Source organism: Manacus candei, unplaced genomic scaffold (genome assembly GCF_025592945.1).
Source record: "Manacus candei isolate 608988 ecotype Guabito, Panama unplaced genomic scaffold, ASM2559294v1 h1tg000082l, whole genome shotgun sequence".
In the NCBI taxonomy this organism is placed as follows: Eukaryota; Metazoa; Chordata; class Aves; order Passeriformes; family Pipridae; genus Manacus; species Manacus candei.
Window position 1 is genome coordinate 251,429 of NW_026138130.1, and position 26,615 is coordinate 278,043.

The window sequence follows — 26,615 nt, forward strand, 5'->3', positions numbered from 1 at the left end:
GTTCAGAGGGGAGAAGATGAGGGACCTTACCAAATGTCCAGAGGAAAGCAACTATACTTGTGTTGTATACTCCCTTTCCCTAGGCCTCTACAAGGGGGCCGTGAACTTCCCCAAATCTGCACATTTTACACATCTGCTTCCTCCCCCTTTCCGTTTTGCAGAGACTGATAGCAGAGGTTCTGTTCCCTGCACTGCTCAAGACAAGAGCTGACTCAATCATAACACTCCCATTCCCTTCCCAGCCAGGCAGGCAGAGAACACCACCACTCACTCCTTCAACTCCTGGGAACAATGCTATTACAGTAGGAACCTTTAAACAAAATAACAAAACAATAAACCAAATGAACAATCTCCCACCCACCACCTCCTCCAGGCAAACTCTGCCAAGCCAGACACACTGGTCTGCAGCAAAGGTTTCTGAGATGAGCATCACAAACCCACTGAGCATGCACAAACACAGCAGACTGACTAAAATACTCTGAGAGCCCAACCTCCTCCCTTGACAGCTGGTATGAAACTGCCCCAGCCTCCCACCTTATGCTAACTGTGGAGGAGTTGAAGAGAAACTCAGCACCACTGCCATCACCAAGTACTTCAGCCAGTTCAGCCCTGAGAGCAAAGCCACTGAGAGGAAGTTTGCACCTCAAATTTTGCTTAAGTTTTCAGATGCAAACATTGAACACACCTGAAAATCCCAAGCAGTGAAAAGCACATGCCAGACCTCTGCTTCTGCAGAGTTAGTTACAAAGTTTGGATTGCAGTAGGTCTCCTCTTAGGCTGCTGCATAACCAGTGGAAGAAAGTAATGCTGCTTCCTCCACTTTGTATATTCAAAGCACACAGGAAATCCGTTAGCTGAACTGTTAAAATCTCAAGGAGCCCTTTCAGCAGAGGGCTAAGCTGGAAACCCTTTGACTGCATCCTCAGTGCCACCCAGGCAGAAACAGTTCTTTGTCAGCCAAGGAATTTGTCTTCCTCCTTTTCTGACAAGCAACCAAACCACAGACAAATAAAGACAGGGAATCAGCATGGAGAATGGGATGTAAGGTGCTCCATTCACTCAGCCCATAATGTACAGGCTTGGGAATAGAGCTGGTTTGCCTGCCCAGGAACAAAAAAGATACCAAGGAGCAAAATGGGGTTTGTAGGGATTGATATGTTCTGCGTGAGCCAGAGCTACCTCTCATCTCCACAGACTCACAGTTCAAGTGTAAAACAAGCCTCATCTGCTTGGAGTGACAGCATATCAGTACCTTATAAACACACTGCCTCCAAACACTCAGCCCAGAGACAGGAAGAAAAACTACAATGCACATGTTCATCTCTAGGAGAAAAAAAATACCTCCGTGCTCATCCTTGCTTGGCACCTTTAGCCCTAACATCCAGCTACACCTACACAGTGAAACTGGCCACATCCTTCATCCCCAACAACTGCTACATCCGTCCTGGGCTGCTACTTTGAAGCCTCGCTGGCGCCTCACAGTAACCTTGGAACTCTGTGTCACCAAGATAAAAAAAATCTGCTCTAAATCGTATTTCCTGCAATTTACCTTTAATTCATCATGACAAGCAACGTTCAGACAAAGCGGGATCTTTAGGGTTTGTTTTTTTTTTGAGCAGTATAAATAGGCAGCCACAGCAGATAAAATGCTTAAGGACCAATGATCTTGTTGTGCAGACATAAGGGGAAAACGAAGCAGAGCTCAGTACTTGGAGGGAGTTCTGCTGCTCACGTCAAAACTGCTTTTCAAAGTATTCTCCAGGGAGCCTGCAATCCTTTTTAAAAGTTGCCAAGAGACAGCCACCCAATATAGAGTGGATCTTACATGTTACTATAAAACCACGGACCCTCAAGGATTCAAAAAAAGCATCACAAATGTAAATGGCACAGGGACCATTCCAGATTTCTTACATAGAGACACCACCACTTTACACTGCTGTACTCGCAGGCAAGCAGCACAAACGCTTGACTTGTGACTGAAGCTGCAAAGGCATTTTATTAACAGGACAAGCGATGTCACACCACCAAAGGAGGAGCCCAGAAAGTGTCCAGCCGCTGTTACCTGGTAGAGACCTTCATCCTCCTCCTCGAACTCAGTATTTGGAAGACTGTGGTGTCGCTCGTACCCTGTCCGGCACACCCCGTTGGGCTGCCGTGCCACATCCAGATGGTGGTCGCTGGAGGACTGTGTCATAACCGTCCCCTGCGGGGTGGGAGAGTGGCTTTTGCGGGACACAGTCTCCTTCCGGTGATGGATCAGTTTTCTGAAACAGAACGATGACATCAGGAAGAGCAAAGCTCAAGGGAGCGACCGTGCTGCAACACTTAAATTGTATTTTTAACTGATTTATTGCATTTGGGTTATATATTCCAGAATGGGCTACATTACTCTGAACACCAACTCCAGTTTCATTAACAACTAAGGAAGCACTTCTGGGGGAGGAAGGAAGAGGCTTTGCAAGAGCCCATAATTTATTCATCAGTTCGCTGGAGAAAAAATGCCTCTTCCTCGGGGGAGAGTCACATATTGCATTGCAAGCTTCAGAAATTGCATGCACTTTAGAAACACTGTTCAACTGAGATTAAACCAGCGTGCCTCAGCACAGAGTGTGAGGTGTCATAGAAAAACAAAAATCCTCCCACAAGCAATTATTTGAGAACATATTAAGGACCTTCTGCCACATGCCAGCAACCCCTACAATTTCTGGTTGGTAGAGCAGAGAAAATGCAGCCAGAAAGGTTTTGGATTTCTCCTCCAAGCCTACAATGCAGCTGAGAGTTTCCTCTTCTTGGCATTCACAGGGAGAGAGGGGCAAGGCTAAAGTTCTGCTTTGCTGGACACGGTTGTCAAGAGGAGCAGCAGCAGTTGCCAGCTGGGAAGCTCAGAGTGGAGCAGTCACTTTGCAGCACAGGGGCTCAAATCAATGATGTCCAGCTTGACCCCCAAGGATAGAATCACATAAGCATCACACACTGACCACCCTCCATCCACCAGCTCTCCCAGGTGCCCGTCGTACTTACTGGAGGACATCCCTCTGCTCCAGGTTGTATTTTCCCCCATTTTTCATGGCGGCATTGTGCACAGCCTCAATGGCACGGTCAATAGACTGGAGAACCACATCTTGCTCCAGCACCTGAGAAACAACATTCCACAGGTTATTGCGCCGCTTCAGCTGAGGTTCTGTTGCACCAGAGCTTACAGCAGGAGAGACCATAGTAAGGTAAACTCCCAGAGTTTACATCTGGAAAAGAATGTCACTGTTACAAGCACCAAATTACCCTATAGGAACACCGGGGCAGAGCTTAAGGACCATTCAGCAGCCTTGGATATTCAAGTATGCCGCAGGGAGCTTTTGAAATCCCACTGCAAAGCCCAGTTTATCCCAAACTCAATTATTCCTGTTCTTACTGCCCTGCTATGGAGCAAATACACAGCTGTGAATGTGAAAGACAGAGCTGAAATCTGGTGGCCTCCAGAGTCTGCTGACTCTGGATTTGGTTTTTTTGCTCACTTTTTTCTTAATGGCTTTTATACTTGTTTTGTAACTTGAAGTGCCTTTTCCAAATCTCCACCCAAACTGTCACAGAAACATTTATTCCTCCTGCCAGCCACTTTAGTGCTCCTTACTGCATTTAAATAAACACCATCCTTGAAACAAGAAATACCAAAGACACCATTCCCTGGGCTCACACAAGAGTCTGGGAGAGCTGTAGTGAAGGGGAACGAGAAGATAAGGCAGGTTTCTACACTTTTGACACTCTTCAAGGCTTTGTTTATCAGCAGTTGACATGCCTTCAGGAGAAAAGACCTTTACAGGACTAAGGCAGAAGGCAAAGGACACGCTATGGAGTCTTTGCCCTGGATGCAGCAGACTCACAGGTCTCCCACAAGCTGCCACTGGTGCCTGCACTGTCCCTTCGGTCCTGCTGGTCCAGCTCCAGCCCACACACAAGGGGAGGAGGGGAATGTTTGGGCACCAGTGCTCACTGCAGCTGTTTGAACACTAAACCCCCCTTTATCTTCACGTGCTTTGGCCCCCCTCCCTGCATCAGAGCAACTATTTATCCAGCCAAGGAACGGCTGGAATCTCATCAAGGATGCACCTTAATTGGCCTTAGGGGGCTGCAGAGCACAGAAGGCAAGCCCTCCCCACCAGGGCCGAAAGTGCCTGCCTCCATAGCACTGGCATGCAGTTTTCTGAAAACATGGTATGTATTATTTATATCCTGATTAATTGCTTAACCAAATGTGAATTAGCAGCTACCGCAGACTGTGGGGGAGAAAACAGGGTATGGATGAGAGGCCTCTTTTGCAATACTCAGCTTTGAAATATTTAGGAGGGTTTTTTCTTTTTTGTTGGTTTGTTTTCCCAAGAAAAAGAGATAGGAAAGAAAGCAACTGGGGAAAACTCAAAAAATAAAACCAAATTTGTTAAAGTATTGGGTCAAGGACAAAACCAACACTCAGAACTCAACTTTAGGATGAAGCCTCCAAGCAGCCCCATATGGCCTAGGGAGCATTTCACCACAACTACAGAACTAAGTAAGGAAACAGAGCAAAGCACATTTGAAAACATTCCAAGGAGGGTTGGAAGGAACGAAGGAACGGCAAGTTATTTCAGAGAATTCACCTCGTTTTCTGAGAAGATAAGAGAAAATTACAGCAAGCTGCATGTTCTCTCTAGGAAGGGGGAGTGGGAGCAGTGCAGAAGCCTCCAGAGCTGCTGTCCCCAGGGGAATGCCAGTGCTGCTCCGAGCACCGCAGTCCCCCACCCTTTGCACAGCCCACTCACGCTCCTGCAGTCCCACAGGAGCTCCCACCCCAAAATTCAACACAGTTCCTCTTACAGTCTCCAAACACTGGCCCTGGTGCACTCCCTGTTCCCCTATTTGTAGTCCCTCCACATTCACCACCATCCTCTCCAAAATCAGCCCCTCCACAAGTTGCAGCCCTTTGTGCTTCCTTCTCTCCCCCCCTCCATCCTGCCAGCCTTTCACACACATGGGTTTCAATCCTTTCTCAGTCTGATCATCCCAGGAAAGACTGCAGTAAGAGCACTGAATCCTGCTGAACAGCTCAGCATCTCTGCCCTCCTCTGGAGGGCACATCAGCACCATCCACAGCCCACAGGAATCCACAAAGAATGGTTTGGGTTAGAAGGGACCTTAAAAATCGTCTAGTTCCAGCTCCCATCATGAGTAGGAATGTCACCCACTAGACCAGGTTGCCCAGAGCCCCAGTTGCACCTGGCCTTGAACACTTCCAGGGATGGGGCATCTACAACTTCTCTGGGCAACCTGTTCCAGTGCCTCATAGCTCTCCAAGTAGAGAACTTCTCTCTAACATCTAATCAAAATATCTCCTCTTCTTGTTTAAAACTGTTCCCTCCCATCACTACCTGCCTGTGTAAAGAGTCATTCTCCATCTTTTCATAAGCTCCCTTTACTGGAAGCAATGAGGTCTCCCCAAAGCTTTCTCTCCCCACTCTTTCAGCCTGTCTTCATAGGAGAGGTGCTTCTATAGAGCTGCTCCTTGCTGTGCAGTGCCATTTGTTATGGAGAGGGTGCTTCCTTTCTGATAAAACACGACATCTTCACATTAATGCAACAGTGTTGTGACAACTGGCTTTTAGCTGCCATGCTCTTTCCTTTGTTTCTGCTCCCCAACCCTCCATTAACAGGGCCCTGTCAAAGGGCTGGAATAAAAAAGCAGCATTAACTTGCCACTTGCTCTTCATGACATTGTTGATGCTGCTCATAAATCATCTCCTCCCTTTCTCAGCTGAGCTGGGGGGGCAGCAGGGTTGTCAGCACAAGGGCTGCCTTGCATTCTGGGTTTGTAGGACACCCAGCATTGGGGATCCCCTGAACTGTAGTCATAAACTTAAAAAATAGAAAATAGAATCCTGCATAGGTCATGTGGTTCGAAGGAATCCACACACTCCTCAGGTTAACCAAAATGACACTGCTTTGTTTGAGGAGGATGGATAAATACGCACGTTGCAGTTGAAAGAAGCACGGGTTGCATGGGAGCAGAAGTCAGGTTTGACAAGGTCTCACCTATGATCTCCTCCTCCCTGGGCCCCAGCAGGAGCTGGGTCCTCAGAAGCCCCACACAGCCCTGCGCTGCAATCCTGCCCCATCCCATGCTCTGGGATACAGAGGTGAAAAAACCCTGCTCATAGCAGACTAAGCTAAGGCTCACATGGAAGCACAGGAATGCAAGAAGAGGGCATTGCTGTACAGTGTGCTGTCAAAGGAGACGTACAAAGCAAAGCCCAGGAATTCAGCGGGATTTACTGGAGCTGCACGGGTGGGGGCTGGCAGAGCCCCGAGCAACCACCACAGCACGAGAGCTGTTAACTGTGTCCTTCACCAGCTACCAGCTCACCAGGCACAGCCACGCCAGCGGCTCTGGAAAGGCGGAGAAGGGGGCAGGGACAGGGCACTGATGGCAGGGGAAGGTACTGGCCCTTTTGGGGTGAGCACAGGGGTCTCCTCGGTCAGCGTGAGGTGACAGCGCCCAGGCTGTGGTCAAGAGGCTCCAACAGGGCACCACCTTCTGCCCAATGTACCATGAAGATCGAGGGGTGTTTGGTGAAGTATTGATCCACATTCCTACTGGCATCTCACTCCAGAAGGGAGTGGCTGCCACCCCCTCGATCAGATATTTCTGATTTAATCAAACAAAATGCTGCAGCAGAGAAACACTGGGCTCTATAAGCAGCCTCCCACAACCTGCCTGGCTGCAGCAAGGGGCAGGGGGAGAGCAGAGCGGTGACCCTTGACGATCACAGGCCAGTCTGGCTAGGGGGCACTGGATCAGAGAACCAAGGGCACTGTCAGCACACCCTGCAGGTGACCAGCCCTGCAGGAACAAGTTACTGCTTAATTAGAGCCATGAATATCAGCCAGGAAACTGAATTTCTTCCTTCATAGCCCGGTGTAGGAGAATCACAGAAGCATCAATAAATCATTACTTCCTCGCTCCTTGCTAATAACACGAGCAAACAAAGGGTCTCCCCAGAGCCTGCTGCCCATTTCCTCCCCACCTGACGACGACAGAGCCAGACCTCAGCACTGCCCTGGGGTGCTCTGCACACCCCAGGGCAGGTGGGGAAGGATGCCTTCACCAGGGCCAAAGCCAGGCTTTTAAGAAGCATCATTACAGGATGTCTGGTGGGTATCTAAGCACAGCCAACACAGGGCATGGCCCTGCACAGGCAGGAATGCATCTACCCCCAGAGCTCACACTGCTCCCATCCTCACTGCCCCAGCAGTCATCTCCCCAAAGAGAGCACACCCGCACAGGACGTGTGGCACAGGATGATGAGACCTGACAGAAGACAATACCGGTGTCCTTGCACAAGCAGTACAACCTCCTCTTCTGCCCTCCCGGGCCTGTTGAAAATGTTGCCCCCTCCCTCTTCGTTTTCAGTCCTTCCACACATACCACTGGCGTTGTTTAAATGCATTCACACAGAAGAACTTGCTCAACAGTCTAGAATAATCATACCTTTCAGAGAAGCATTTTCTAGACAAACAGGTTGACAGTTGCATCAGCTCAGACAGGCTGAGCCACTCTGCATGCATGAGGCTCCCACATTTATGAAAGTGGCCCATTAATGTATGGCAGCCTTTTCTTTGCCTCCACAGGGGGCTGATACAAGAAAACATGGCTTTTTCCCCCCCCCCGCCTCCCCAGTTTTTAGTGATCAAGGGCATTTGCTCTTCTGCATGTGCAGGAATCGGTGCCCTCATCCTTGTGCCTGCCTTTGCAGCCAGAAGGGTGCCCAGGCAGGGCTGCTGATCTTCACCCTCATCTCATTGCTCCAGCTCTCACAACACAACAACAAAGGACAGACAAAGTTTTGTCTCCAGTGACAGCTCAGTTTTCATGCAGCTGCACTGACATGGACCACTGGTGAAATTAGGATATTTATCCTGCTGGCGTACACAGGCACAAGCTGGTTCTTTGTTACTCAAATCAGAGAGGAACACCACCTCTTAGGTCACATGCCCTTCACCCCCAGTCACCACCAGACTCTCTGCATGCTGTATTCCTTCCAGATTTAAATGATTGTGGCACCAATTTACAAAAATCAAGTATCCTTTGTCTGCAGCAGAGTGATGTGCCAGATCCAAGTCCCCCCTTCGGGACCACAGTTCAAACAAATGGGCTGAGTTTTGGGTTTTTGCATTGCTGGGGGAAATTCAGCTGCTTTCTCTTCCCCTTTTTGCAGCCTCAATCAGAAATGTGCAGTCCCCAGGCTGTTGGCTAAGAGATATGCATTAACTTATTCTTGTCGGCACGAAGATATTGCGCCTCGCGGCACCTAAAAACACACGATAAAAACGCAAGGGAAAAACAATGGGCAACTGTCCTGGTTCCTGAGCAAATCAGATGAGAAAAGCTCCAAACAAACCTGCAGCATCTCTGACTCGCTAGCGAGCAAACAAAGACATGGCTGAGCTCTTCTGACAAAGAGGCAGCCCAGGAGCAGATCGGGAATTCCTGCTGATGCGCTGTAGTGGGTTTCTAAAGGATCGGTGTTTTTCCACTGTGTGCTGACAGTAGCTGCTCGAGCAGACAGCCTGCACAAATGGGAAATGAAGAGAAAGGGTGGCTAGGGAAAGGGCTTAAGCTGTGCAAATCACGCTAAAGCAAAAGCCAGAGCTCCTGGCAAAAGAGATACATTAACTAGGGACAGTACAGGCACGAGAGGCGTTTGGAACAAACAGAACCCTGAAGGCAGCAGAGGGATGCACAGCAGCCAAACCTCCACTGATTTCTCTCCCAGGAGCAGGCAGCTTTGGAGTCAGGGAGAAGGGGGCAGAGACAGGCTGAGGGACAGCGGAATGCATGAAACCCACCACTGCACACTTGGACTTCCCAAGGTGGAAAGGCTTCATCCCAGGTCTCTCCAGCCATGCAGACCCTGTTTACTGTCCACAATGACCAGAACTGGCCACTGATTCCTTCCCCTTGTAATTCTGTGCCCTTCAGTAACCAGAACACGTGTCTCATGCCAAAACACTCTAAAAGGATAAAACAGAGACAGAAGTTTTTGAAATAAAGTAATCAACACATAATTACATATCTTGCTTTCTCTGCTGCCTTAATTCTGCTCTCAATGCTTCAGGGGACTTCCAGGCTCAGCCTATCCCAGGTGAACAGCCTCCAGACAACAGAGCTGCCCCTCTGTTTAGGTTTACCTGTTCAGCATCCTTTTGGTACGCAATTGTCAAGCAAAGTCAATACTGACATGATCAACATGGCATCTGTGTAGGGGAAACTTACATTTCTACTGATATATACTTATATATAAAGGATATATACACACAGATATATATTATACAGGAGTTACCATCTACACTGAAAAAGAAAACTGTAGATAGCCTCTGCTTTGATGAAAGCTCAGGATTATGAACCAGGATATACCAAGGTGGAAGGAAAGACACTACAGGGAAGTGCTAGAAGTTATACTATGATTTTTAACATATTAGCACTTAAAGTTGCAAAAAAGGCCAAGAGAAGGGGCTGTGCCAGTCTTTGCAGAGTCTTCAGCTTGGCAGCCAAAGAAACAGCTACAGATGCCCTTTGCTCACTGAGATTCAGCACAGCCCCAAGATCATGTGCACACAATTAGCCCAGGTCTATAAGAAAGCCCCTCTAATAATTATGATCAGAAATACAACTAACGTCTAAGTTCCCAGAATGCCGGGAAGAGTGCAAGGTGCTAATCTCAGCCCATCTTTGTTTTGATTGAGTTGGCAAAAACACAGACTGTGGGCTGAAGATCCAGTTGCAGAAACACTCTTTGCAGTTAATCAGGTTTGCCAAGCATTGCCAGGACAAGGGGCAAGGTCAGAGCCCAGAGGAAGGAACGAGTCTGGGAAACCGTGCGAGTCCAGGCTCCTCTTTTGGCATTCAGAGATGAAGGTTGAGTTTCCCTCCAAAATCTGTTTCCATAGCAGAGATTGTAGTAAAATGCCAGAAAGGTGACAATCATATGAGAGGCAGGACGAAGAAATTCAAATTTCTGCCACGTTCAAGAGAACTCTCTCCCTTCCCATTCTCCTCTGCCTTGGAGCACATTTCCAGCATATGAGGATCAAGCAAGTAAAGTCTCCAAGGTCAAGCAGAAAAAATTGCAATTAAGTTGGCAATTCAACTGATGCACAAAGACAGATGCAGAAGAGCATGTATATACATGTTAACTGAAAGGGACTTTCCTCCCGCCTGCCACAGACGGGCATTGATTTTACAGCTTGCAGTTACATGTTTGAGAAAGAGGTAATAACTTGTGATGCATCTTGCACAGGAATTAACGATTTATCAGCTTTTCTTACAAAAATCCTCCCTGTCTCATGACCAGTGCTCTGGCAAGGGTCAGAAGGCAGCACACTGCAGTTATGATGTGCTTTGGGCACAATTATCATGTTGCCCAAACCTGAAACTAAGGGCAAATTACAAGGCATTGCTTATTGACTTCACAGAAAATGGGAAAATGGAAAATTAAATGGACCTGCCATCTCAGTCCCAGTGACCATGGGAAGGCAGACCTGGCAGTGGGTACAGACATGGGCTGGGACACCAGCCAGGCATGAAGGAAAAGGGGCAAGGAGGATATTATGCAAAAAAGCACAGAACCTGTGGGCTTGGGCATGAACAACTCAAATCTGCCACATGGAGAACAAGTGCTGCTCTTTGGTATCCGCTGGGTGAACAGCCATATATATTTTATTAAAGTCACTAATGAGGGAAAAGAGCTTCCATCCTCAAGGGGCAACCACAGGAAAGTCATCAGCGAGTTTCAGACCTGGACAGATGTAAGCTGCAAACCAGACATGAATCCCCAGGATCTTTTGAGCAGCACCAGGATCAGAGCTGCCAGGCCTGGCACAGCCAAGGCTCTTTTCTGCTAAGCTGTCACTGCAAAGATGAAAACCTGCCTTGCATTACCATGAGCAAACCTCAGAGAGGCCCTGGAAAGTTTTCCCGAAAGATCATTCCAGTTGGGAGGATCAAAGGGAGCTTGCTGCTGCGGGATCAGTTAACAGCCTGGCTAGAAAACAATTTTTCTGTGTTTTGGACTCTGCATGCACAGTAAACATTGCCTCTTCTGTCACAAAGGGATACAAGCTCCCCTGCACACCCCAAAATAAAAATAAAGCCAGCAGGGCAGGATCAGAAAACATATTAACTGATACAGAAAACCCAGTGCTTGCCTCTGTAATGAGCATTTATCTTCCTCAAGTTACTGACGCATCCTACCCGAAACAGTTTATCACAGTGATGCGATCAGATCACATGTGCAACCTGCTCCAAAATAAAATGACCCACAAATCACCATATGGAAAAACCTGAGTATTTTTTTGCCAGGAGTAGAATTGCCCTAAGCAAATACAGAAAGGCTGGGTTTATGCTGCCCCTCTGCTCAAAGAGAGCGGCTCCACATTCTCCTGGATCAAAGCTCATTCCAAGGTGGAAGGATCACTTATAAACAGTACTTTTACTGTCACCCTTCACACAACTCCCAAGCACATGGGTTTGACCAAGATCCTCGAAGATTTCTCCCACTAATGTTGTTTCAGACCAGGGACCCATGAGAGAAGCACACTTAACGTTTCTCCACAGTAGGTCCTCCCAAAAAACTCATTCCCATACAATGTTCCACAGGATGGATCTCACCAGCAATTTCTCTTCTGTCCACAGCCTCCTCTGGGTCACAGGCATAGGTATTTGAAATATCAGTATTAGGAAACCCCAGGATACACCTTCTTTCCAACATTTTCAGACTGCACAGACCAGCTCCCACCAGCGTGGAGCAAATGCAGCTTTTCTGTGCTGGGCAGGTATTTCCCAAATGGGAATCCCAAACAAGTCTTCCACACAAGCAGAATGGCATGTCCAGACCCAGCAGGCTCCCTCTGGTTGCCAGGAACCTTCATGACTTAAACCTGGGTACAAGAGACTCATTAAGGGACTTAAGAAGTGTGACAGCCAGGCCCCCAGTAAAAGATAACCCTCGAATGCTCATTTGCTTTCAGGTGGGCCACTGTAAAGCCAAGGCAAGAAGAAACATCCTCTGGAAGAAAACAGGCATCTCTCTCACTCCCCTGCCATGTATTTCGGTAGCAATGTATTTTGACACATTCAGAGTAGCACTATCAAGCAGATGTTATTCATGCTTTTGGCTTATCAGTGCCATACACAAGAATTACACAAAGTTAGGTGTGCCAGCTAATTATACTAAAGCCATTTTAAGACCTCTGAGGGTGCAGGTGCAGGGCAGCAAGGGAAGGGGTATCAGAGGGGCTGAAATACTCCACGCAGGCTGTGCTGTCCAGAGGGAGATCATGCTAATTGGCCACAGACAAAATACCCAAGTGTGCCAATGTCCTTGTTAGCTGAGAGCTGCTCCCACAAGCACATTTATTCCTGGTAAAGTGGATGTTTCTGCCGAAGCAATCAGCACCCTGACACTCACCAAATCCAGGGGGTCAACACAATTGAGCTTTACTGGGACAATGATAAACCTAAGGCTAATTCAATACTCCAAAATAAATGAAGATACCACTGAGATCTACAGCAGTGTCTTACACTGTGACATGTGTGATCATAAAGACAGAGCAAAAGACAAAGTAAACCCCAGAAAATTATGAACTAAAGACCCTACAGTTGCTTTTTGACTGGCAGACAGGGGAATATGATTTTTCTGTGCTGCAAAACTTCGACAGACTGACAGTTTCCATTGACCTACAAAAGTACCTTGAGAATTGCAAGTTTAGCTCTGTTTATCAGAAGAATGAGGCTAACTTGCTGCTATCTCCAGATTCAGCTCAAGAACAAATTCTGGGGTTTGTTCAGTGGACTTTTTTACCTTAAAAACAGATTAAAGGTTCAGCTGGATTTGCTGACATTTCACCTATAAGGAGGTAAGAGGTGAGTCATGGAAGAAAAGCAATTCATTAGTGTCCCACACTATCTGCAGAGGAAAACCAGCCTCTGCTTTAGCTGCAACTTAAAATCCCATCTCCTTTTGCAGCTTAGAGTGGCACAGGCTCCCCAGAAAACATGAAGAAATGGAGACAGGAAGGGAATGTCCTCTTAGGACATTGTGCTACAGGCAGCAAAACAGCCATAATCCTGTTTTCCACGCTTCCCGAGGCAGTGAACAAAAAACCTGAATTTGTTGGACTGTTCTGTTCTCATGCACAAAACTTGCTCCCAGCTCCCACAGCTCATTACAGGATCGATTTCTTCCATCCGCTTCTTCACATGCCACATTCACCTGTGTCAGCATCCACCTCCCTCAGTGGCACCAGGGAGAGCAAATCGCTGTATTTCAGGAAATCTTCCCAGCCCATATCAAGTGGGATCAACCCTCCAGGAAAGGAGATGGCCAGGACTCAGATCCCCTCCACCCAACCCATCTGGTGGCCCCTCCACAGACCCCTCCAGTGCACAAGGCCACCCTGGGGCAGAGAAGGTGGTGGAAGCTGCCTGACAGCAAGCAAGGGGTGACAGTAACTCTCAAGCTGCATGGTTTGCACAACCCATGTGCAAACTGTCTCTCCCCCACCCCTCTAAACTCTTCCAGGTCAGGCCTGACCACTCCTAACTCCCCCCAGCCCAGCTGTGAGAGGTTTGGGTGGTCCTTCACATCTAAAGAGTCACACAAGACCAAACACTGCCAACAGGAGTTTTGCTGGGAGAACTTTTTTGCTCATTAAGAGTGTTTAAAAGCTTTTAAAGCGACCAGAGCTCCATATCATTTTAAGATCTCAAGCTTCTGAATAAGAGCTTGAGAATACAGACAGCTCAAATGTGTTCATGAATGTGAAGGCTCAGATGCTGCCCCACACCACTAGGCAATGCTTCTAAGGCAGCCCGAGACCATAGACAAGATGATGCTTCACAAAACTGGATGCTGGAGGGGTTTCTTTCCATCCCTGGCATAAAGATTTATACTGTGCAGGTCCCTTGATAATGACTGTACAATTATTTCAATGCAGCTGCTATCTCTTGTCATCAAGCTAATGGAAGACAGACACATGAAATTAATTCAAAAAACCAACTAAAGGGGATGCATTTTACAGCTTAAGTCAATAAAGGTGATTCTGGGACAAAAACTTCATTACATAGAACTCAGCACTTCAAGGGACATTGTTTTTTTGATGTCAAATGGAAAAAGTCTCCAGCTACAAACTTTTTGATTTGGCCAGGCTCAGAAAAACCCCTAAGCTTCTGCAATAAGTAGGTAATGAATCTTTATGATCACCATTCTTACTTGAGGTGCTGTGTTTTCATGCAATTATTCTTTTAACATGCTAAAATTTGGGTTTCCCTGATACTTGAGCTTCTCCCCAAATATTCCCCAGGGACAGCTAAGCCTAAGCATGGAGGAAAAGGGCCCACAGACCTGCCTTCTGACAGGTCATTTGGGTGCAACTTGATGTTCAAACCACAGTGCCCCACTCGATCCACCTGCAAACACACATCCTTTCCTTGGGAGAAGGAAAAATGGTATCTTCAATCAGCCTGGAAAAGCATAGAATGCACCAAGTTTACACAAAAAGAAATTGTCACCACATCAGATTGAGAGGCCACGGAGGTTTGCATTTGTCTGCTCGGTGAAGAGCTTCAACTTGATCTCTCTAGGCAGCCATCTGGTTTTCACAGGAGCTGCCCTGGTTCTCTGGAAAACCGTCACAGCACATGCACTGAACTCGACTGACAGAGAGCCCTCCACTCTGAAAACCTGTCCACCACTGTTTCCATTCCCCACATGCAAGGAGGGGAAAGGTGCCTGCATGGTCCATCAAGGCTTTCTTCCCACCTCCAGAGGAAGGGGGTAAAACTCAGAGGCTGAGCTCAGCCTCCTGGCCAGCAAGCTCAAGGGCAGCGGAGGGGAAGCAGGCAGCAGGAACAGTGGGAGGTGACAACCCAACCACATTAGCAGCTGTGGAGGTACAAACCCCATGGACAGGCATTCAAGACCTTTTCATCAAGACATCATCCCAGCTTCCAGGCGATTCCCGCCTCCTCGTGGGCAAGTGTCTATTTTTGCAGCTCTTGCCTCATCTTCTCCCTCAACCCTTTGTTTTTATTCAATATAATAGAAGGTTTGGAACAGGGGCCTGCCCTCAGGTTTCCATACTACTAGGTACTGTCCCCACTTGTACTAGGAAAAAAACCAAGAAATAATTAATAGCTATTACTTAGAAGTGATCTAATCTGAACTTGGAACCGGTGATTTAGCAAGAAACGACCCACAGCCTGGAATTATCTAGCATGCCTAGTCCAACAGCTTGATTTATTTTTTTTTATTTTTAATTATAACTCCCGAGCAGCTGAACAAGCTAAAATATCAGCCTATGGTGGCATTTCCAGATCACAGAAAAATGTGACACAAAAATCAACACCTTGCAGACCACTCTCATGCACACCACCCAGCCTAAGCAGGGGAGAGGAACGAAGCAGTATGACAGCAAACAGACCCCTATCCAAAAGCACATCCCACCAGCACGAACAGCAGCCTGAGTCAGAGGAATGGGCTCACTACCCTTGGAGCTGGGCAACACTGTCCCTTCATCTGCTCCAGACAGACAGGAGGAAGGACAATGGGCTTCGCAACTCAGTAATCAAAATGCGAGCAGCTTCCAAGGAGGAAGGGAGTGACAACTTCTTCTAAACAACTTCAACAGGCAGGCAAATAACCAGGAAAAACAAACCCATGAACTTCCCACCTCACCCTAAAAAGCACACACCGACAAAATTTTACTTCCCCTTCTCGCCTGAGGCTCGTGCAAGAAGGGAACAGGATTAGCTCTTTGTTCCCTTGGAAGGGAAACACACAGCTCTGCCACATGAGCTCTGCATTGCAGGGCATGAACACAGAAAAGCTCACATGAAGATGACCCCTCTCCTGCTGCAAGGGAGTAGATCTTGTCTTTGGGACAACTCTGTCTCCCTGCTAATGCTCAAAGAGCTTTCCCCAGAATAGTGCTCAATATCCCTGTGGCAAGAATGCGATGGGGGGCTAAGGGGAGTGGAGACAAACAGATGCAGTCATGAATCGTGTCCTCTGTTCCACTTCTCACATGACAAGCTTAAAAACCCTTTTCTTAAAAAAAATCAAAGGTCTTGCCATGTGATAAAAGCCAAGACAAATCAGAATTGACAAGACCTTCCTGTAAAGGTCAAAACCTCATTCATGAGCCACTGGCTGAGGAAGCAAAGCGACGTTCCTCCAGAAGCAGGACCAGGACACAATTCCTGCTATGACTCAGACCTGAGGCAATGAGGGAGCGCAGGGTCCACAGAAAGAATTTCCAGTGGATTGCCATTTCAAATGAGAATTTTTCTTCTAAATACAACGAGCATTTTGCAGCTCCAAACTCCAACTCGGAGAAAAAGCTCAAAGTGGGGTCCTCCAAAAGTGCCAGCATTTGTTTCCCTGTGGAGAAAGAGGGCCAGCCCTGCAAACAGGACCTCCCTCCCACCAAAAGTTCTCACAGCAACAGTCACACAGCAACAGCAAGTCTGGGAGGCAGTGATCACCAGCCCAGCAGGACCAGCTGATTTCCCAGTGCAACAGGAAACACTTCCAGCCCTCACAGCCCTTGCAAGTCCGCACACAAATCCACCTCTTCAGTGAAACAAACTGAGCCAACTGTTACTGCCACGGCCAAGATGAAAGCCTCAATTTAAGGTGTTGTCTCTGGAAGAAATACAATGGACATGCATTTTAATTTACAAATCTCTGCACACAGAGCTCTGTTAGAACCCGTGGCTTGTAAAATTTTGGTTACAGCATTGGCCACATGGGATGTTAGTATCTGTGAAGTCTAATTTTCTTGCAGACTATCTAATGCTGTAGTTGCATACTAAGGTTGCTTGCATTTCCCTCCTTATAAACCCCTTCTGGAATTTGTCCTTCTACCAGGGCCCAGACTGACAGCTCATGTGCTGAATACATAATCCTGTCTGGGAATGACAAAGTTTAAATCCTTCATGAGGGAGTAAATCTGGGACACTCTTATAAATTCTGTTTGTTTTTATGTACATCTAAGCTACACAAGGAAAGGAAGAAAAAGAAGGCTGCTTCTGTTCCAGAACCAAAGCTCTCCTAACAACCACTTCAACAGACAGGTTCAGCTGTTTTCCTTGTTTCAGCCATAGAAAAATGTAAATACCCACTTTATACCATAGGATTTGACCTTCCCCACAAGCATTAATATGCCTCAAGCCTTGCAAGGGATCGTAGGTCAGCAAGTGACCATGATACAGTCTTTGTCAAAGCCTTTCCCAGTATACAGGCTGTTCCAAGCATGGAGGTTACTCTTCTCTTGCAAGGAGGAGGACTCTTCACATTGTTCTCCCACCATCACTAACACAGCACATTTTTATCCAAGGACAAGCAACACAAATTCCTCCCTGCTCTTCAGTGTCTTGCTCCCTCTGTACTTCACACAGAGTAACAATTACAAGAAAATCAATTTCCATGAACTTTCTGGTTTGTTGGTTTCAACACAAATCTCTCCTCCTCTGTTTTGTTTCTGTTTTTGTTCTAGTTAAGAGTCCACCTGACAGGATGCTGGAAATCCTGAAAGGAAACAAAAGTGTGACTGTGGGAAGAGATGCACAAGCACAAACACAAAGCAGGATGCTCCTAGAACTGCCAGTTCTTCCCATTGCAACAAGAAGGTGATCATCATCCAGATGTAAACCAGGGAAGAAAGTCTAGCCATCTTCTGATGAAAAGCATTCAAAAACCATACAGTAGGCAGCCAAAAAAAAAAAGTAAAACAATCACAGATTTGATCAGTAAAATTGCAAGATAACAGCAGGTCAACACTTGTGCAACATGGTGAAAGGCTCATGGCAAGCCCAGCACTAGAAAGCAGGGGTGCTTTCTAGTAAAGCTCCTGGCAGACACTGCAACCCCACAGGGAAGCCAGGAACCAGATTGTGTCTGTCTGCTCTGGAAAAGTGACTTTCCAAAGGCCGAGGAGAAGATGGCCCATTTCTTCTTTCCAGTCTGGCCCCTCACCTTGTCCTTCCTCCAAGGCAAACAGAGCCAGACCCACATCACTCAAGAGCAGACATAGACTCAGACATCTCCCTTATGCCTGCTCACGTCTGACCAAGGCAGCCTTCATGGTGTTCAACCCTGAAACAGGCTTGATGTTTCCAGGCCCCAGCAAACCCACTGGAAACATCCATGCATCCACCAGTGACACTCCACTCATGACACAGCTGCAAGAGTGATAAGCCCACACCACCAATGCTGCTCATACATGGGTGTCCAGGTCACAAAGGCAAATTTTATCTGATATCAAAAAGCCCAATTATTTTTAATCGGAGTAAAAGTGAGAACGTGTCTTCACAGTCAAGGCTAAAGATCATTACCATAGTTCTACTTTAATCATTCTGGACCGTGAAAGATTGTAGAACTTCTGGCTAAAATTTCAAGTCTTTAGCTACAGTAATTAGAAATGGTTATAATTCCCCTGACTGTGTAATTTAGTCTCAAGAATAGAATTTCATCTCAAAGCATTAGCAGCTCTGACACAAGAGCATCTCTGCTATGGTGAGAGCCCAGAGAAAAATGCTTCATTCTTTCACTTTCTTGCATGCATCAAGAAATGCAGCCTCAGCTATAAAGCCCTACCAGCTGCTTATTCTCCAAAATAAAACTTTATTTTTAGCCTAAGCACTTACTCAGGATCTGTGAGTATTGCGATTAAGCTCTCATGCCCATTGAAAGCTCTGTCAAATCTGCAGCAGATGACAAATAACACTGCAGGCTCCAGTGCAGGGGATGGTCCATACAACACTCTGTACAATCATCACCTTCTGTTCAGGAGCACCAGCTTTAAAACTGGATTTTGTGTAGATGGAGGGAAAAACTCTTGCAGCAAAGCACAGCTGCAAAAACTGTTTCCAGTGACTGGGGATTTGCTGTCAGAATGTCTCATGATCTGATTTGATAGCACTGCCCAGGAAGGTCGTGGAGTCTCCCTCTCTGGAGGCATTCCAAACCAACCTGGATACGTTCCTGTGTCACCTGCACCAAGTGACCCTGCAGGAGGGTTGGACTAGATGATCTCCAGAGCTCCCTTCCAACCCTAACAATTCTGTGATTGGCACTGTACAACCAACTGGGGTTTTGGAACTAGATGATCTTTCCAATCCCTTCCAACCCAAACTGTTCTATGGTTAACTTCATGCTCCACGACCACCATCATCCCCATGCTTCCATGCTCCAAACCATCACTGTCTCCATGCTAGTGTGGAGGGTGTGACAGCACCTGAGCTATCACAGGTCACTGCTTCCACAGAGCTCCTACACGACACCAGCCTCGGCACGTGCTGCTCCATCACCGAACCAATGCACGTGCTATGCTGGCAGAGAAGCAACCTGATTAGAAACAGAGAGTTTTCCAGCAAGCCAGTGCACTGAATTAACTGAGAGTGGGGCTGACAAGAGCAGAGGCTGCTCGGGGGAAGGCTGGAGCACAGGGCCAGGTGTAGGGTGTCAGATCAGGGTGAAGGAGTGGCCAGGAGCTGCCAGACCCACACTTTTGAGCCCTGGCATGCCCCAGTCTTCAAGGAAAGGCAGCTACCTCACTCTGCACCATGCAATTGCAATCCTGAACCTGGGTCAATGCTACAACACAAACCAGGGTTTTGGGAAACAGAGAGCACTCAAATCTCACTCTTTACAGAGTCCTCCCTTCTCTTTGCAGCTCAGCACACACCACTCCTGCGTCTGCCTGGCCAGGACTACCTGTACTCTGCCGCTGTGCACTCGCTCGTGCTGCAGGAGAATTTTAAGTTGTTGCTAGGCTGCACAAAGCAGTCTCTTATTTTTATCGCATGCCTGTTTATTCTTGCAAAAAAAGATACAGCAAACAGCAATCCAAGGCATCCTCAAAATGCTTGTTACACTCTGCTTGGCTCCATTTTCTCACCAGGCAGACCAAAGCTTCTTGGCCATCACCATACACACCTTTCCACCCAGACAGACCTTTCCTTGCTCCTCCAGAGTACCACGTGAAAGCATGAGCAGAGAACCAAAACTCACATTGCAAACAATTTTTCAGTTATTCCAAATAAAGTTCAAGTAATATTAAAAAGGTTATTCAGAGTAATTTCAAACCTATTTCCTAATGGCTTAATACAGCCGAGCAGCTGATTTGCAGCAGCCAGCATGCTAAACCATTCCCACTTCAGCAGGAAACATCCCCCTGCAACTTAGCACTTATTTCTGCACCCCTGGCATTTACCAATACATCATTTTACAGCTGCCATTCCCCTCCTCGGCATGCAATGTTAACACTTCCATTGACGGGGAATTCCGCCGGGTCAGCGCAGACATGAGACAGGGCAGGATCAGCTGTGGTGCCTGGTGGGGCCGGGAGCTGAAGCAGATTGCTGCTTCCCTAAGTGGGTGGCACAGCAGGAGCAAACCACCATGGCCAGGCCCTGTCCCTGTCCCACCAGGAGCAGAGCAGATCAGCTTTCCTGACAGGCCAAGTGTCACCCATAGTTCAGTATCCTCCCAGGAGAGCCGCCTGCTTTGTGCTCCTTGCCCTGCTGTGCCACATCCAGAGCTGGAGTAACTCCACACTCCTGTTACAAAATTACATGTCCCGTCATGACAGCAACATACAGGCTATTTAACCCAAAAGAAGGGCCCTTACTACTTGCTAGGCTCAGCATTTGTCCCTTCTTGACACTGAGTGAACCTCCTGCTCCTAAGGAAACTTTTCAAATGGAATCTTTTACAGCTTTACATAAAGCTCTGAAAGGCCTGTCTTCTGGAGTGACCATGTGGCTCCAGAGGACACTTTAAGCTCCATTCTGACCTCACATTTTTCTGCCACTCACACATTACTTAAGCATCAGCACACAGCTAGAGACAAAAGACCAACCTCATGCTGACAGGCACCTTTCCATTCAATGGTAAGCCCTGGCACTCGTCCTGACAGCCCTGCTGCAGCAGTATTCACCTGGCATTAGGTATTAGCACGTCTCTTGCTCTGTCAGGAGCTGGAGGCAATTACCCTCCATGCTGTCACCAGCCAGCACAGCGCTGGGGACATGTTTTCACCTGTCTAGGCAGCAGCACCACCAGTCCCCAAGTTCATGACTTTGTTGGGTACTGCCATGCTGGTGTCACCATCCAAGGTCTCTGCCATGTGTGTGCAGAACTGGGGCTCAGCCACACATGAGGCCACTGTTTCGAGAAGCAGCTTGCTCTGCTTGCAGTTCACAAGCTGCCTCTGTTCAGCAGCTCAGCCCAATCCTTCCCTCTCACTGCTTCATGGCCTCAGCATCTATCCCCAGAATGGCACTCAACTTGAAATGACTCCTAATAATCCACAACAGAACTAAAAGGGAACTACAGAAGGAACATCAGCTGAAGTTGGGCGTTTCTAATTGACTCAAATTAACTTCACATCATCTGCACCTTCTGGTGCTCTGGCTAAGCCCTAACTTGTTTCTTAAGGGAATTTTTAAGAAAGATTTGTTGGTGGTGCTTTTTCCCCACCTACAACTAACCCTCTTTTAACAGCAACACTGAGCCACAAGGATTTCAGTACGAAATTCTGCAAAAAGACATCAGCCAAGAATAAGCTTTAAATAATAACCAGGAATTATTTTTTCCTCTAGAGAAGCCAAGGCATCAATTTCCCATATCTATGAAAGCTGAGCAAAAAAAACCCCCCTGAAACTCAAGAGGAGCTCAGAAGAAAGGTAATGCTCCTACGAGTGCACAGCAACAGCAGCCCAAGCCTCCCTTGTGAGCATCCCATCAGCAAGGGGCTTTCAGGAGATGTGCTGTGAGGGGCTGTGACTGTTCTGCAACCTACTGCTCACCTGACTGCACTGCCAAAGGAGCCCAAACTTACCTTTACAATGGTGACTCCTGTTGGCCACTGTCTCTCCCTGCTAAGCACACTAACAGTAATCATTAGCGGTGTTTTTTCCCTGCCGTGGTTGAGGCAGCGTTAATTGCCTCCCAAATCGCTGTCACTAATTAGTCTCAGCGCCTTTACTAAACCAAAACTGGGTGGCATACTGTTCACACTCATCCTGGACATTGAGCAAACAGTTTCTAGCACACTTGTAGTGAGCAGGTGCCTTCTGCCATGAATAAACACAGGTTTTAACTTCACATCAGCTCTTCAGAGCTGGCAGAATGCAACAGCAGAAAGTCAGTCACAGACACAGAGCATTACGGCAACTGCAGAGCAGCAAATGAGATCCTGCTGCCTCACACATCATCAAGCAAGTTCAGGTGCTAGAAATTTAATGGCCAAAATGTTTTAATGGCCAAAACACAGATGAGCAGATGCAGGGAAGACTCTGGTTTCCTGCTACAGGGTCTAAGAGCATTTGGAAAAGTTACAGCTGAACTTGAGGAGAATGCTAACAAAGTCACCAGCAATGCTGCTTTAATATCAGTGCATTACTAAGAGCCTGGCAGGAGCCAGTCTGACAGTCTGCAAGCTGTGTTAAGGCTGTAGCAAAATATAATGTGAGAAATGAATGTAAAGTCGATGAAGAGATGCTTTTCCTGTAAGATTTTGAAACGTGTGCTGGTGAGGTACCTGTGAAAAAATCTGGTATGAGTGAGCAGCCCAGGAGAAGGCTCCTGCACCCACGGCAGTGAGAAGACGTCATGCCACAAGCAAATGAAGCAGGGGACTGCAGATAGGAACCTCATGAGCAGCAGCCTGGAGCTCTGCCACCGTGGGGCTTTAAAATCTAGCAGTTCATAAGGTCTTTGCTGTGTAACTAAATAGCTCCTGTAAATAGCTTAAGGGCTTATTGATACACAAGATGTCCCTCCCGTCAGGCCATCCTGCCAGGCTGCGCAAGAGTCCCGGCCTTAAGGACAGACGGATGAAGTGGCTGACAGAGAGACCTGGCACTGCCCTAACAAACATATACACGCTCCCCAGAAAATGCTCGTCTCACTGGAGTGTTCTGCAAAGCCCACACCCACACTTACTTACAGCCTGAGTTACTGCTAATCAGAAATTCAATGGCATCTGAAGGAGCAGCAGCAGCAGCAGCACACTGAAATAAAGGGGTTTGTCACCACATTCAGACAGACTTCAAAAGGCCCATTTGTAAAACTCACGTGCGTTTCTGTGCAGTTAACCCACTCACTGATGCAAAGAGTCTTCAGCATCCAGTTCCCACTGCTATCCCCTGAGGCCCAAATATATAAATCCCCCATGAATTAGCTTTATATGAAAGGCCTATTTTAACTTCAGAAGCCTCCACTAAACAGCCCCCTGCACTGTACAAGCTGTAAGCAACCTCATTTTCCTGTGACACCTTCATGGGCAGAGGGCTCACACCTGGCAGCCAAAAGGTGCTCTCCCTCCTCTGACCCCAGTTAGAGCTTCAGCAGGTGCTTGGACCTCCTGTAATTCCCAGTATCACTGACTTGGCTGTAAGTGCTGCCATGGCAGGCAGCTGCCATGGTCTCTCCCGGCCCCCAGGACGGCGTGGGTGTGCTATGGGTGTCACAGTGGAAGGATGATCACCCCCCTCACTGCCCTGTGGGTGCGGGGGTGCCACGCACACAGAGCCCCCGGGGCTGAACAGCCAGCACAGAGACGGCCACGGCAGCACTGCTGAGTTACCCCAACTGGGGCTGCTGGCCAAGAGAGTCCAGGGCACCTGTAGCCATGGATGCTCCGGGGAGGAGGATCCCCCTCATCATCTCCTAGGGTATCACCCAAGCATTCTCCTGCCTTCCTCTCCCAGTTCTGCAATAATGAACAGCCCACCAGCCCTTCACCCCTGGGCTTCTGACCCGGACCAAGCACCCGGGGGACTCACAACCAGCCCCTCTCCTTGGGATGGTCCCGCTGAGCTCTCACTTCGTCCCTGACCCGGGGGGCTGGTGTTCCCCAAACCCGACACTCACGGGAGCTATCTCCCGCCTCCTTGCAGCCTCCCGACTCCCACGCCAACACGGTGTCCCACAAGGTTCCCGCCTGCCGAAGCCACAGGAACCGCACTCCCGCTTCCCGAGCCGGGCCAGCGGCTCCCGAAGGGAACACGGGACGGACCGTGAGCGGCACAGCCGGGCTGTCCCAGCGCACCGGGCTGCTGCTCCGGCACAAACCCAGCCTGGTGCCGGCAGGAACGCCCCGCTGCCGGCGAGGGCAGCGCTGCCCAGACCCGGCACCCCCGGCCCCGCCGCCCCCGCCGCCCCGGCCCGGCCCACCTGCAGCCGCTGGAGGTACGAGGCCGGCGCGTAGCCCGTCTCGCCGGAGCCGGCGCGGGTGACGAGCCACCAGTGCTGGTTGCTGCGCTCCAGCAGCAGGAAGGTCTCCCCGGCGGTGAAGGGTAGCGAGTTGGGCTCGGCGGAGCGGAAGCTGTACAGGGCCCGGTACATGGTGCCGGTGGCGGCCGCGGCCCCGCCGCCCCTCCGCCCGTCGGACCGGACCGGCCCCGCCCCCGCGCCCCGCCCCTCACGTCGCAGACAAGCCCCGCCCCCGACAAGCCCCGCCCAGCGGAGCCCCGCCCCCTGCAGCTCCGCACCGCCCCCTGGCGGCGCCGCTCCCGCCGTCGCCTGTCCCAGCCCCGCCCCCGAAACCGCGTGCCGGCAGGGGGCGCCAACGGCCCGCGCAGCGCCGGGGGATTGGCGGGACAGAGCGGGAGTGACCCCGAGAGTGACCCCGGGAGTGACCCCGGGAATGACCCCGGGAGTGACCCCGGGAGTGACCCCGGGAATGACCCTGGGAATGACCCAGGGACCGACCCCTGCAGCGACCTCGGCACCGACCGGGGACTGACCCGGGGACTGACCCAGGGACCGACCCAGGGACCGACCCAAGGACCGACCCCCGGGGCTGACCCTCGGGACTGACAGCCGGGGACGGGCTGCCGGAGGCTCCGTTAGGCACTGCCGCTTCCCCGGCGCCGGCCCGTTTGTGTCCTGGTGTCCCTCCTCCATCACGCTGTGTCCCGGGTCACCGCTGGGTCCCGGAGTCGCTGCTCCCGCCTCCCGCCCCCAGCCCCTTTGCCCCCGCCGTGCCCCGGCTGGCCGCAGGAGCATCGCTTCGCCTCCAAACCCCCTGTCCCCGCCACGCCCCGGCGGTGCCCCCCAGCAGCCCCTCCTCTGAGAGTCCCGCACGGCACTAACCAGCACCATTACATCCCCAAATTCCCCCCTGGGCACCACGGGGGCTTCACCTGGCAAGCCACCCGGGGCCAGTCCCTTCCCCCAGAACAGGAACAGGGCACGGCCAGGGCAGGCTCTGGCCCCATGCTGTGCCTGCAGCGGACACGGTGGCCTGGCACAGGGCCGTGGGACAGGGCATGTTGGGCCAGGAGCACTCTGAGAAGACTCAGATGTCCCCAGCCCCGTCCATCTCTTTGCCTTGATGCAGCATTCCAGGAGAACAACTATCCCAAGTAGCCCAAGACCCCTGCAAGCCCAGACATCAGGAGCTTCCCTTGGGCTTCACTGTCCCTGCAGGGTGTCTGAGTCCTTCCTGCTGCTCTGGGGAGGTGAGTGGCAGCCCTGCAGCACACCACACACCCCCCTTACCACCCTCCCCTCCTTCTTCCCAAGCTAGGCCTTTCTCCATGCTGGAACAAGAGGAATTTTCCACCTGGCAAAGCCAGTACGGAGAGCCCAGCATGGGGCTGTCAGCACCAAGGCAGGTGGGGGCTGGTTACAGCATCCTGGCAGGGCTGGTACACATGCTCCTGCAACCAAGGCCACCACAAAGACACCCCTCACCCATCCTGCTCACCCCCACCCATCCTGCTGGGATGCAAGGATGGAGGGATGCAGGGATGGAGGGATGCAAGGATGGAATGGTCCACAGACCTGCTCACAGTGAAAGGGGAGTTTAATTCATCCAGAAACCATCCAATCTGTGGTTATATAACAAAAGCTAGGCTTGCAGTGGCCACAGCCTCCTGCCTGCTTCCAGCACAGCCCTTCCAGCCCCCCGCTTTTCCCGGCTCTGCCGGTGAGGTAATCCTGGCTGAGCCTGGTTACCGTGATGGAGGGTGGAGTAGGAGTGAGCGGTTGCCTAGGCTCCCCCTCTGCGGCGGTGCCGGGAATCGCTGCCGGGAGCTGAAGCTGGGCACATTTGGGCTGGAAAGGCGATGAGGGGCTGCTTTGATTGGGAACTGTGACATGTAACCGGGGCTGAATCCTTCAGGAGGCTTTCGGAGTCTGGGCTCCCTGCCTGGTCACAGTCCCTTCCAGATGCCTGGCAGGACATGGAGTGATGGTGGGCAAGGGGTGGGCAGCCGTGGAGCAGCACTGTGGGAAGGAAAACCTTCCTACTTGTGGGTCATTACTCTTGGTATTACCCATATCCCACAAGGCCATGATTCCCCACCTGCCCGTTCCGTGCCCGGTTTGGCTGCAGTATTTACCCTGCCTCAGAGTCCACTCGTAGCTGTGTCCCCACTCCAGGTGAGCCCTGGCCACTCCCTGGCACATGCCCAGCTGCTGTTTGTGCTGGAATAATGGCACTTTGTTTCCTCGAAGTCAGCAGCACAGGCTGTGCTGGCAGGCAGAGGCAGCTGAGGGGGATGCAGGCACCCA

At 49.7% G+C, this 26,615-nt stretch overlaps 1 protein-coding gene across 1 annotated transcript in view; it reads right to left on the minus strand.

Annotated features, from left to right (window-relative positions):
* NCKIPSD (NCK interacting protein with SH3 domain) overlaps positions 1-24,494 on the minus strand; it is a 51,277-nt gene extending 26,783 nt beyond the window's left edge. Inside the window, exons 1-3 of the mRNA XM_051811314.1 lie at positions 24,270-24,494; positions 3,022-3,134; positions 2,063-2,264 (exon numbers count right to left, since the gene is read on the minus strand). Of these exons, the coding sequence (XP_051667274.1) occupies positions 2,063-2,264; positions 3,022-3,134; positions 24,270-24,440 (486 nt within the window). The 5' untranslated portion in view covers positions 24,441-24,494. The remainder of the gene's footprint in view (positions 1-2,062; positions 2,265-3,021; positions 3,135-24,269) is intronic.
* Between the last annotated feature and the right edge of the window lie 2,121 nt (positions 24,495-26,615).